Source organism: Neomonachus schauinslandi, chromosome 12 (assembly GCF_002201575.2).
Source record: "Neomonachus schauinslandi chromosome 12, ASM220157v2, whole genome shotgun sequence".
Classification (NCBI taxonomy): domain Eukaryota; kingdom Metazoa; phylum Chordata; class Mammalia; order Carnivora; family Phocidae; genus Neomonachus; species Neomonachus schauinslandi.
The window spans coordinates 30,783,664-30,796,499 of NC_058414.1; the positions used below are offsets into that span (position 1 = coordinate 30,783,664).

Consider the following 12,836-nt stretch of genomic DNA (forward strand, 5'->3'; position numbering starts at 1 on the left):
AGAGTCCTAGGACAGGGCCACCATCAAATAGTGCTCTGTTACTCATTCAAGTCAGTCCTGGCTCTGTCAGTCACTGGCTAGCAATTCCCACAAATATGCTTCTTTTTAAGTCACGGTGGCACTGGTGAGAAAGGATAGAGGAACCAAAGACAGCCTGGAAAATGTAACTGTCATCTAGAAATCCTAACATGGCAAACCGATGCTTCTCAGCTAGGGTTCCAGCACTCCTGGCACATCCAGGGCATCCTTCTGGAGCCTCATTTTATTCACTGGCAAGTGATCAGTGATTTTAAAATAGAAAGTTATAAAGTCACATACAAAATTTTCAGGATTGGTAGAGAAACTTTCTCTTTGAACTGGGCTGCTTTGGGTGACATTCCCAGAAGCTCCTTCCCTTCCCCCTTTCCCTAGGAAAACATTCACAACTGCCTGTTGTTAGGTTTTTGAAGGTTTGAAATGTAAGAGGCATTCCATTAAGCCCTTACCAACTTGTTACTAGGGCGTGAATTACTGTATCAATCTAACCCCAGCAAAGAAACTAGGGAGTGGGGATACACTTTGATTTGTGGAAAGACAGGGTTCAGGTGGCATCTCTTAGTGGGAAGAAACATAAATGTCTTGGGTTTCCCAGGGGAAAGAAGGAAAGGAAGAGAGAAAAGGGATGAGGGGTGCTCCCTCCTCTGCCTCCAGTTGCCATGAAAAAGGCTGGGGGTGAACCTGCTCTGGGGACTGTCTGTGGCATTCCCATTCCTTGTCCCGCCCACAGTGGACAGACAGCAGGGCCTCTGAGCCAGACCTGGGGGGCGGTCCAGTCACATCTCTGAAGGGAGGCGGAGGGAAGACCACCACAGGAGCTTGCTCTGAGTAACCTGACCGCACTCCCACTACATGAGACCATGGGTACGAGTAGGGAGCTTTGCACAGCCCAGGCACAATCCTCAACAGACATACCTGTCTCAGCATCGATCTGAAAACCATGTATCGGAGCCGCTTGGTGAGGATCTCCCCTGCTTTGCCAAACGTGAAGCCCTGTGAATGAGAACATGGCACAAGAAAGGAGACTTGTCAGAGACCCCGCCACTGATGACACAGAAGGAGGGAGACTGGGTGTCACTGCTGAGAGGACATGAGACAAGGTCAGAAAGGCCGACGTCAGGTGTGGCTATGTTTCGGTCACTGGGTATCATGGTACATAGCCACACTGGGAGTGTGGCCAGGAGGGCCCAGTTTTGAAATGATCACTGCCACCGCCCCGTTACTGGCAGGCTGATGAGGGATTTTTAGTAAGTGTGTTTCTTTGTCCCTACTCCTATCCTTGTTATTTCTCCCAGTGAGCCAGGGTCTGCCACCCAGGAAGATCAAGTTGTTTCCAAGGCAGGGCGCTCGAAGCAGGGTGGCTGTATTACGTGTCATCCAAACCAGGACACTTTTGAGAATGCCAAAAGAATGCTGTTAAGAAATACACCAGGACCTGAGGTGTCATCCAGGAAAACAGAAATATTCAGCCACTCCAGCCATAAAGGATACAGAGAACAAAGATACCAAATTCCTAGTTTCCAAATTAAAAAGAACTAAAGTCTAGGAGCAAAATAGGGGAAGAAGGCTGACCAAGAGAGAATTTTCTGCCCTGCACCTCCCCTTCCCCCAAGGATCTAACCTTCTGTGTCTGGGAGGAGGGAGGAGCTACTATGGGAAATAAAGAGTCCCATGTGAGTGTGCTGCCATGCCCAGCCACATCCAGGGAGGAAGGGCAACAGAACCCTCATCCCAATGGGTGTGGGGATACAGGACTAGGAAGAAACAGTGCTCCCCGTCTTTCTGGCGCTCCGGGAAGTGGCAGTCTACGGATAAGGCTCGCACACAATGGCATGGGGGAAGCCAAGTGGAAATGGCTCATGGCGCATCAGAAGAGGAGAGGCCCTAATAAAAGCCCAATTCCCTGCAGAATCAGAGATGTGGAAAAGGGCAGTTACATGTGCACCCAACTAGTGTGTGGACATTACTGAGAGAGGGAAGAAACACAGGCAAAGAGGACACGTGAAGAAAAAGCCAATTCTTCTAACTGGTTCTGATAAAGGACAGCCAGGTGGGCCCTACCAGTTGCCGGCATGAAGCAGGCAGGCACATGATGTCCACAGACCGTCCCCCCTGAACCCTTCTGCTAACACAGACACCGATCCAGGAGAAGAAGGAAAGGGAGAAGTGCTAGATTCATTGAATTTAACCCTGAAATTACTAAAACAATTTAATTTACCTAGAAATGGCCAGATTAAGGTTTCTATTACTAGACTGAATGAAATGTGAATTATCTTGCTCACTACAGGAATATTACCATTATTTTTGTTGAGACCTGGCTGTTGAGTGCTTAGTCTGACACTGTACTTTATATAATAAAGTACCTATATGTATACTAGGACAACCCTTTTAGTGATGGAAGGATGTCACCTTTATGACAACTGTATAATCACCACTTTACAAAAGAAACTGAGGTTTAGTTGCCAGAGGACCCAATTGTAAGTTGGCAGAGGTGGAACGTGAATCTGGGTGTATGAGAATCCTAACTAGAATGGGAACCCAGAGCCTGAAATTTTATCACCCACAGAGCTCCCTCCTTTTGTTTCTAAATGAGGGGTTGGGCATTCTAATGTTGTTGACCGCTGTGCCATCTCTACAGTTCTGAGGTCCTATAATTTAGAGCCTTTGCTTCCACTCAGTTTTGCCAGGCAAATCAGGCTCCTGTCTCCCCAAGCATCATCATGTTATAAAGCTATTGCTTTCAAGGGGCTCCTGGGTAGCTCAGTTGGTTAAGCGACTGCCTTCGGCTCAGGTCATGATCCTGGAGTCCCGGGATCGAGTCCCACATCGGGCTCCCTGCTCGGCGGGGAGTCTGCTTCTCCCTCTGACCTTCCCCCCTCTCATGCTCTCTCTCTCTCGATCTAATAAATAAATAAAAAAAAAATCTTAAAAAAAAAAAAAGCTATTGCTTTCACTGCCTTTGCTTTACTAGTTCAAACGTCCAAAGTTTAAGGGAGCAGCTCAAAGCCTACCGCCCTCAAAATCCCTTAACCAACTTCACACTCAGGAATCTTTACATTCTATGGCATTAACAGCTGCCACAGCAATCTTGCATATAGTTAAAGTGTTACATCTATTATGCTTAGGTCAAATTACCCAATAAGATTTTAAGTACTTAGTAATGAAAGAGTTCATTCAGTCATTTTTCTTTTGTATTTCTTATGTCAAAAAAAACCCTTTCTGTCTATATAAAAAAAAATTAATACATGCTTACAACACATTAAATAAAGAGACCTATTCAGAATTTTATCTTAAAAAATTACACGTGGCTAACATCTATTCCTTCTATAAGTAACTGAGTGTTTGCTACTGCCTCACACAGCAGGCCTGGGAACTTGATCACATCATTTCTTTTTCTTTTTCTTTTCTTTCTTTTCCTTCCTTCCTTCCTTTCTCTCTCTCTCTCTTTCTTAATGGTGCAGTTGTTTAATTCCTAGAATCCTGATTTGAGGTATCCATTCCTACAGGAACTAGTTGTGTTTCCTACTGTAGCCAGAAAGATTTGTTTGGATACAATAAAGCTAGCTTTGTAATTTATAATACACACACACACACATTCCTTCCTTTGATTTTTCTGGCATTCCTAAGTTTGTGGTAAAAGTTTCAATATGAATTATTTCTCCAGTCTGCAATGGGGCAGACACCATGCTTGTGCAACTTTAAGGAGTCCATTCAAATTCATGAGAACCAGACACTTATCCTAAGAAGACATGAAGAACTGCTGGTACTCTCACAAGGAGTGCTTCTGTGTTAGAGAGTGTAGAAGGGGCAAAGAGGTCCTGGAGTTGTATTCGGAAGATTTGTTCAGGAAGGTTGGTGTGAGCAGGCTTCACCCTCTGGGGGACTCAATGGCAAGTAAGGAGAGCCAGGCTGGGGACAACAGCTTCTTCTGGAGGAAAGGAAAACCTAAGAGATTGGTGTGGGATGCACCAGAAGCTCTTCTAGGTCAAACTTTTTTTTCAGGATCTAGCTTTACAAATAAGCTTGTTGCCTCTGGGGATGGGAGTCCTCTCATCCTCGCTTCAAATGTTACAGGAAACAATTTCCTTCCTTCAGCTTTATCAAGTGGACTATTTATCACAACAGAACAAAGGGCGACAGGCCTTTTAAAAACTGATGTTGAGACTGGCAGTCATGACGATTCCCCTGGCTATAATTACAGACATACCAACAGTAGCATCAATCCTGGTTGCAATGGCACCTCCGTGAGGGAATCCAGGAGCTCCTTGCAGATAAGGACCTCCTTACGATACGCAAACGAGCCTTTCTGATTATGGAATGTTGTGTGTTCAAGGCTTCTGGGAAAGAGCTGGGTCTATGACATTTGTTCTCTTTCATAGGCTTTGCGTCACGGAAAAACGTTTTGAAGTCTTGATCCTCCGAATAGCTTTACATTTATATGAGGACAAATGTTTCCAGGAGCTGTCTTCACTTTTCTTCATGAGCTGGTCAAAGAGGAGTCTCACGTCCTTGCGCTAGCTAGGGCTGGGGAGAGACTGGTCCTTATGAACGACCTCGGAGGACACCGATCTTGGTTGCAGCCATGGCTCCCTCGCCTGTGGGGACGTGCCCGGCCAGGGCAGCGGAGGGCTCTGGGCATGCGCAATCCCACGGCGCTGCTCCGCAGCCTGGCTCGGAGGTTCGGCCGGGCTCGGCCAGACAGCCGCCTGGCCGCCCGCTCCGATGCTCCGCCCCAGGGAGAGAGCACGTGACACCGGTCACATTATGCATCTTAATCATCAAGAGGAAGGTACTAATATCCCTATCTTATAGATGAGGACACTGAGGCTTAGTTTAAATTATTTATTTGCCGAAAACCACAAAATTAGGAACTGGTGCAACTCATACACAGACCAAAGTCTAACACCAAAACCAACGCTGCCTTACCATATTAAACTTTCAGAGCCCTTAACTTCTTTACAATTCTGTTCCCGCCAAATGATGCGCAAGCTGTATAATCTGACTCTTTACAAATGGGTCTACAGTTTCTGTTTAAGACTGACATTCTTCCATCATCAAAAAGGTTCCTTCTCCTTTAGCAAAAGGTGAATGATAAACTCTTCAAACATTTTTTAATCAAGTGTGACTTGCTTAGTGTCTTGCTTTTTGTTGTTTTCAGGTCATACCTAGACATTCTGAGTATTTAAACTGACTGGCAGTACTTATATCCAAACTTAAGCCCAGGGTTCCCCTGAATTCCATTTTTGAGTCCCCAGCTTTCATTTCTAGTCATCATATTAGATCAAACACCCTCTTCCTTCTGATTTCATTACTATTTCATTTGGGGGAGGTGATGGTGGGGAGGAGAAGGTAAGCAAGTGCTCCAGTGGAAGCAAAACATCTTTGTTTTAAAATATTTTTATTTTTAAAATATTTATTTATTTTTATTATTCATTCATTCATTTATTTTTGAGAGAAAGAGAGAGAGAGTGTGTGAGCGGGGGGAAGAGGCAGAGGGAAAGGGAGAGAGAGAGAATCAAGCAGGTTCCATGCCCAGCACAGAACCTGACTTGGGGCTCGATCCCATGACCCTGAGCTAAAATCAAGAGTTGGACACTTCACTGATTGAGCCAAGCAGGTGCCTCAAAACATTTTTGTTTTAAATAGGTCAAAGAAACTTGGTTGCTAATAGTCCAGTTAATAGAGCAAATTACATAAATGCTTAGAAATTTCCCCAGCTGAATAAGAATGCATTCCCCAAAATGAATAAAGGGAAAATGCAGACACTTACCTGGAGGAAAAATGTAATAAAAGAAATAATTCCAAGGACTAGGAACAATAAAGAAAACATATTACTATTCTGTCGTTTTGTTTCAGGATCCTCATATCTGGTAAAAACCTGTTGAGAAAATATTTAAAGGTTTTTCAGTTCAAAGACTAAGGAAGTCACCCATTTCCCATCAAGCACAACATTTGGAGGTTAAGAGAGGCTTAGTATAATGGAAGTCAGGGCTGGTTTCCCTAAGGCCAAACCTAAAGGTGTGAGGACTTTGCCCTCCTTAAGGGCCAAGAATGGGTCTGTTGCTCCTAAAGCGTCCCAGTACTTTTTCTGCTTATACTCCCTGTCGAAGTAATGAGTGTCACAAGGGCCACACCAGCTATGTAAAGTAGAAATGAGAATAAATACTGTCCTCTTTTGGGGTGAAACTACATTGTATGGCAATTTGTTGTTTTACAATTTGGACACTTCCAGCTGCAGACAAACCTGCCGATGCTGTTTTGGTAAACCAGAGAGAGGCAGTCATTCACTCAGCCCAGACCCTCAATAAGAAAGGAGGCTCCTTGAGCCAGCCTCTTTTGTAGGATGGCCAATTAGACAGCCAACTGACCCAGTACCACACATGGAGACCTTTCCGGAGATGGTAAGAAGGCTAACAGGATGTCTTGGGCTTAGAGAACATAGAAAATACTTCACAGGGAGAGAAAACAAACAACTCCCTTCATAGTGGGTCAAAATTATCTTATAACAGAGCTACATTCCTAACCCAACCCAGTAAACTTTATCCTTTGTACAAGAAAAAAAAAAAAAGCCCTTTGGAGGAGATAAAATTCATTTTTCTTGATTAGTTATTCCACCCAAAAATAGCAAACAATCAGTGAGCTCTTATTCTGTGATAGATATTATTCTACACAAATTCATGTATACCATTCCTTTTATCCTCACAATCACCTCCTAATGTTTATTATCACCACCACTTTACACAGAGGCACAGAGAGGTTAATTAACTTGTTCAAGGTAACACAGCCAGCAAGTGATGACCCAAAGATTTAAACCCGATCAATCTAACTCAGAGCCCACAACCTTAAACCCTGTGTTACAAACCTTCAATGAGGCAGACGACTGGTTGCCTAACCAATATCTAGGAGTCAGTGGGCTAACCCCTGGGTCACCTGCTTCCAGACTTACTGTTACATGAGGAACAAAGAAAATATAAAATCTTAGGTTGAGTTTTTGTTACACCCAGCCAAACCCATTCCTATATAGTCCACTTCCATTTTTTTTTTCCTGATGATGCCACTGTCTACCTCCCTGCCTATACAACAAACGCTAGACCAGGAATCAGTTCCCTGTGGACCACCAGCCAAATGTTTATATAAAGCTTCGGTGGAATAGCGCCATATTCACTTGTTTCTGCACTGTGGGTGCATCTGTACTACAACAGTAGAGCTAAGTATTTGCAACAGAGACCATATGGCGCTCAAAATCTAAACTGTTTACTCCCTTACCCTTTATAGAAAAAGTCTGCTAACCCCTGTCCTAGAACATATGCTCCATGCTATCAGACACTTTATTTCCTTCTTGGCATTTTTTTTTTTTTTTTTACCACCTGGAACAGTATGTGGCACAGAACAGTCACTGCAAAAAATATTTCTTGAATGAATACACTGAACGTACAGATACCAAAAAGAAATCAGTTAGCCAGGCATGGGGAGACCTGCATATTTATGTATTTGGGGGTACATCAAAAGTTAATGTTTGGCCTCTTCCATGTAGGGAGCAACTCCTTTCTCCATTATGTTTTCAGCCATTATGGCAAGGGTATCCTCAGCTTAATATCTGAACATCTACCGTGAAACAGAGAGCATTCCTGCCTAGGTGGTAGCTTTACTGTTAAAAATGCCATCAGTAAAAGCAGGTACGACCAACATACATCAACCTTTCAGAATCCATTCCTTTTTGTTTTCATCTTAACAAGTGGGATGGATGTCTTACAGAGGCAGCATGCCGAGCCTGCTCACATCCTGACAAGTGCATATATCACACAAGAGCTCGGTCTCAAGCCAGTCTGACAAACACACCATGAACTCTCTCTGTGCACCACTGATAGGACTTTTCATGAGGTTTACTCAGAGCCCAGTGATGGCAGGCGAGAGATACTCATCAGGTCAGGTTCATCGACTATTTCAGGAACCTGGGCCCTAAGGGAGCAACTAACTGCAAGGACACAGGAAGGCTTGAAAAATTAGCCTTCTTACCCCAAAACAGACTTACATCTTCAAGTTGCTGAGTTTCACGCAAAGGTACATTATTTTTTTGTGGCTTATGGATCCAGCTACAAATATAAACAGCTCATTCTTTACTCAGGACTCACAGGTAAATCCAAAAAATAGACATATACACTTACCCCTATAATCCTTGAAAATATTACTGAAAATGCTGGTTGCAGTCCTCCATTTATAATAGCACAAAATATACCAACCACAAAATAAGGCCATTCAGTTATATTCAGCTTCAGAATCCTCCAGAAGGAAACTGGAGGTACATTTTCATTCTGGAAAGCAAAATATTACAACAGGCTAGTTAGAAAAAGAATTGATACCTTTTATCAATTTAATGATGCACAGTCCTTCAGTATGTACCAAAAATTTTTTAAAGATTTTATTTATATATTTATTTGAGAGAGAGAGAACACGAGCAGGGGCAGAGGGAGAGGGAGATATGAGGGAGAGGGAGAAGCAGACGCCCTTGCTGAGCAGAAAACTTGATGCGGGGCTCGATCCCAGGAACCTGGGATCATGACCTGAGCTGAAGGCAGACGCTTAACTGACTAAGCCTCCCAGGTGCCCCTGTACCAAAATTTTTAAATGAAGATACTTATTCATGTTTTCTTATGAACTGATGGCTATTTAATTTTTTAAAAAGTGCTGACAGATTCTATTATATTGCTCCTTTATATTTTAAGAAATAAATGATGTTTCCACAAACATTTAACACTTACCTGACATTTGGAAAATTTACAAGTATAAGAACAGAAGTGTCCCCATTAGAATCTCTTTATAATATAGGGGCGCCGGGGTGGTTCAGTCAGTTAAGCATCCAACTCTTGATTTCGGCTCAGGTCATGATCTCAGGGTCTTGAGATCAAGCCCTCTGTCAGGCTCTGTGCTCAGCAGGGAGTCTGTTTCTCCCTCTCCCTCTGTCCTTTCCCCCCACTCCCCACCTCCTGTGCACGCGCTCTCTCTCTCTCTCAAAGAAATAAATAAATCTTAAAAAAAGAATATCTTTACATTATAAATTGTAATTCTAAAATTCTTGTCTTATAAACTCATTCATAAATTGCAACCTGAGACTCAAATGTTGAGATTTTGGTTTGTGGAATGTTTTGGGAATAGGACAGGAGGATTCTGGATAATTCTTTCTTCTTCCTACTCCTGCCACTCCAGTGCTAGCCCAGAGGGAGGGCTGAAGACATAACTCTATATCCTCTCCGTACCAAGTCCTCTTTTGTACCAAGCTTTCTGTCCTGGCCTTGTGGGTCATGTATATTCTTGCGAGTTGATCTTCTTCTTATTAAACTGGATCCTGAATCTTTAGGAGACATTTCCAAGGCATCAATTTCACTTTTGGATTCACCAACTGCATTTTCTAATTCAATTTCATTCCCTCTTGTCTAAAATAAACAAGAAATAAGCATAAGCAGGTTAGGCTCAGAAAACATGAAAATTAATTGTCAAACATCAGCTATCAAGGAAAGTGGTAATTTACATCATTGTAGGAAAAGATAAAGTTAAACTGCTGCTGGGGGTTTGTGTGTAAATGTGTGATATATATATATACATATATATTTTTTTTAATGTGTGATATATTTGAAAATTAAAACCACTGAATGGGGATTGCCTGTGATTATGCTGAAATAACATGACGTCCTTTCCTTGTATCTTACCTTGTCATCTCCTTTTTGTAGGTGTTTGGGACTCGATATTATTTGCTTTGGGCCAGTGCTATCAACAGAAATATGCTGCATGCCATTCTGTGACCCATGTTTGTCATTTAAAATTTTCTCAGTAGCCACGTTAAAAAATGTAAGAGATAAATCCATTTTTACTCTTTACTTTAACCTAATGTATCCAAGATATTAGCTTTTCAACATGTAATCATCGTAAAAACTTACTGAGGTATTTTGCATTCTTCTTTTGTACCATGTCTTGGGAATCTGGAATGCATTTTCTACTTTAAAAACTTCAATTCAGAATAAGTGTCACTGAAGCGTTCAATAGCCACATGAGGCTAGTGGCTACTACAGTGGATAGTAGTAGATAGATGGATACTGGATAGTATGATGGATAGATGACCTTTAAACCTTTTTAAATTTTATTTTTCTCTAATTATCCTTCTTTATTTTCCCTCCTTTTCAATGGGAAGAAAAATCTGGTCTGAATTCCCCAAGTATTTTTCTCACCTCTCAAGATAATCAAGTCAAGTAACGTTAATTTATAGTACTAATCACACCAAATCAGTTTTTACCTGAGATATTTCAGGAAAACTCTGGAGTTGGACAATACCTGCATTGTGACAAGTTTGAAGTAAATGCCTTTCTCTTTCATGAGTTCATCATGACTTCCTTTCTCCACAATGACTCCATCATCAAAGCCAGCGATGACATCAGCATTACGAACCGTAGACAAACGATGAGCTATCACAATGGTGGTCCGGCCTTTTCTGGCCTAAAGAGAGAAAAATTAGGTTTTTGAATACATGGACAATTATAGGCAAAAATTCATTCAATTTATATTTACTGAATGCCAATTCCTTGGATACTGTAAAACCATCTAAGCTATATAAGGTAGTCTCTGTCTTCAATAAATGTATAGTCAATTGATAATGGTTTAAAATGATGTTTTATTATAATACATATTAACATAAATGTAACACAAATTAAAATGATGTTTTATTATAATACATATTAACACAAATGTGAATCCAAAAATATAATACATATTAACACAAATCACATATTAATATTAAGTAAGCTTCTAAGAATTTTACTTAACCTCTATCAGCCCAAGTTTACAGTAATAATCAGGGGCTTATACAAAGTAAAAAACGCTACAGTCCAGGCACTGGCCAATCAGAGCAGACCCAGGCCAGTGTATGGTATTGGTACAGACTAGATAGCACCAGTCTGGGACTCCTAGCATCCCATCTCATAGAACTTCTGGATGATTAAGATGGATAATCAATGTGAGGCAGCAAAGTCCAGTCTTCAGTGCCACATTGATCTGAACTCAAATCTTAGCTCTGCCATTTATGAATTCCACAATTTTATCCAAATCTTTTAACCTGTGTGAGGCTCAGTTTACTCACATATAAAATGGAGATAATATTAGTATTCATTTCTTCAAATAGTTGTGATGACCAAATAATATAATGTACACAAAGCATTGTGATATATATACAAAAGTACTTAATGAAAGTTACTTATTCCTAGGTAGAAGCATTATGGAAAAACTGAAGAGCTATGCAAATGTTCTTAAATGCCCAGTGTCATTTTTATTTAATATGGAAGAGGTTAACATAGTTTAATATGGAACCAGAACTTTCTGAGATTTCTTTCACCTCTGTAACTTTCCCCAAGGCTTATGACTTTTGTGACTTTGTATCTCTCTCCAGGAACTAGCAATAAAATCCTCAAACTAACAAGAGGCATATTGATCAATATAAAGAAGAGAAGTGGAAAACTCTGACAAGAAAAAAACAATACATGTAGAAAAATTAGATGGTAGCAAACAGAGGGTAGAGAAAATAATGGATCAATTCTTTGGATATTTTTAAGGGGGGCATGTGGAATTCTCCCTCCAAAATTTACATTCTAAAGGAAAAGCATTTTTTAATAGTTAATGTTTTTGGGGGGGCAGAGGGAGAGAGAGAGAGAGAGAATCTTTTTTTTTTTTTAAGATTTTATTTATTTATTTGAGACAGAGAGAATGAGAGACAGAGAGCATGAGAGGGAGGAGGGTCAGAGGGAGAAGCAGACTCCCTGCCGAGCAGGGAGCCCGATGCGGGACTCGATCCCGGGACTCCAGGATCATGACCTGAGCCGAAGGCAGTCGCTTAACCAACTGAACCACCCAGGCGCCCGAGAGAGAATCTTAAGTATGCTCCATGCCCAGTGCAGAGCCCTACACGGGGCTTGATCTCACAATCCTGGGATCATGACCTGAGCTGAAATCAAGAGTCAGATGCTCAACCAACTGAGCCACACAGGTGCTCCTAAAAAGTATTTTTAATGCAACCTTTTAAAATCGTTTTTATTTATAATTTAATGCATATTTCCATTGTAAAATAACAAGAAAACACAGACGTAAAATTACAGATAAGCAGAGTGAATAGGGAAATAGTAGCCACAATTCCATCTGCCTCTATTTTGGTTCACTCAGTTTTTAGTAACCTGCTTTTCCCTTCCTCAACAATCTATTCAACACATTGACAGGATGTATAAAGGAACATCCAGTGTCATTTTGTTATTAGAGAAAGGGAAAGCTGGAACAAATATATGTTCATCTTTGAATTCTACGGTGACACTTCTACTCAGGGCACTTCTGGGCTAAAAGGTCTTCACATTCTGGAGAGGAAGATGGTGGTAAAGTAAGAGGACCCTAGGTTCATCTCCTCCCACAAACAGCTAGATAACTATCACATCAACCTAGATAGATACCCCAGAAATCCCCCTGAAGACTGAAAGAACAAACTCCACAACTAAGGAGAGAGAAGAGGCCTCATTAATAAGGCAGGAAGTGAGGAGATGTGTTTTAGGGGAAAACAGGTCACAGGAGCTGCAGTGGGGAGGGAAGTCATGGTTGCAGAGAAGGGCATGTGACAGAGAGAGAGAGAGAGAGAGGAGCACACAGGGAACGCACAAGGAGAATATTTCCCCAAAACCACTGGCTTGGAAAACAAGATGGGCTGAATTTTGTGAGTTCTTGCAACCATCAGGCTTAAAGCCTGGAGTTTTAAAGGTCAGTGGGCTTGGCTGGGATAA

The 12,836-nt window shown here is 41.6% G+C and overlaps 1 protein-coding gene and 1 pseudogene across 1 annotated transcript in view; both read right to left on the reverse strand.

Moving 5' to 3' along the window:
- The window catches only part of ABCB1 (ATP binding cassette subfamily B member 1), a 115,383-nt gene that overhangs the window by 31,989 nt on the left and 70,558 nt on the right, over window positions 1-12,836 (reverse strand). Inside the window, exons 15-19 of the mRNA XM_021689632.1 lie at window positions 10,360-10,521; window positions 9,291-9,467; window positions 8,202-8,348; window positions 5,807-5,914; window positions 952-1,029 (exon numbers count right to left, since the gene is read on the reverse strand). Of these exons, the coding sequence (XP_021545307.1) occupies window positions 952-1,029; window positions 5,807-5,914; window positions 8,202-8,348; window positions 9,291-9,467; window positions 10,360-10,521 (672 nt within the window). The remainder of the gene's footprint in view (window positions 1-951; window positions 1,030-5,806; window positions 5,915-8,201; window positions 8,349-9,290; window positions 9,468-10,359; window positions 10,522-12,836) is intronic.
- LOC110579850 lies at window positions 4,022-5,209 on the reverse strand (annotated as a pseudogene).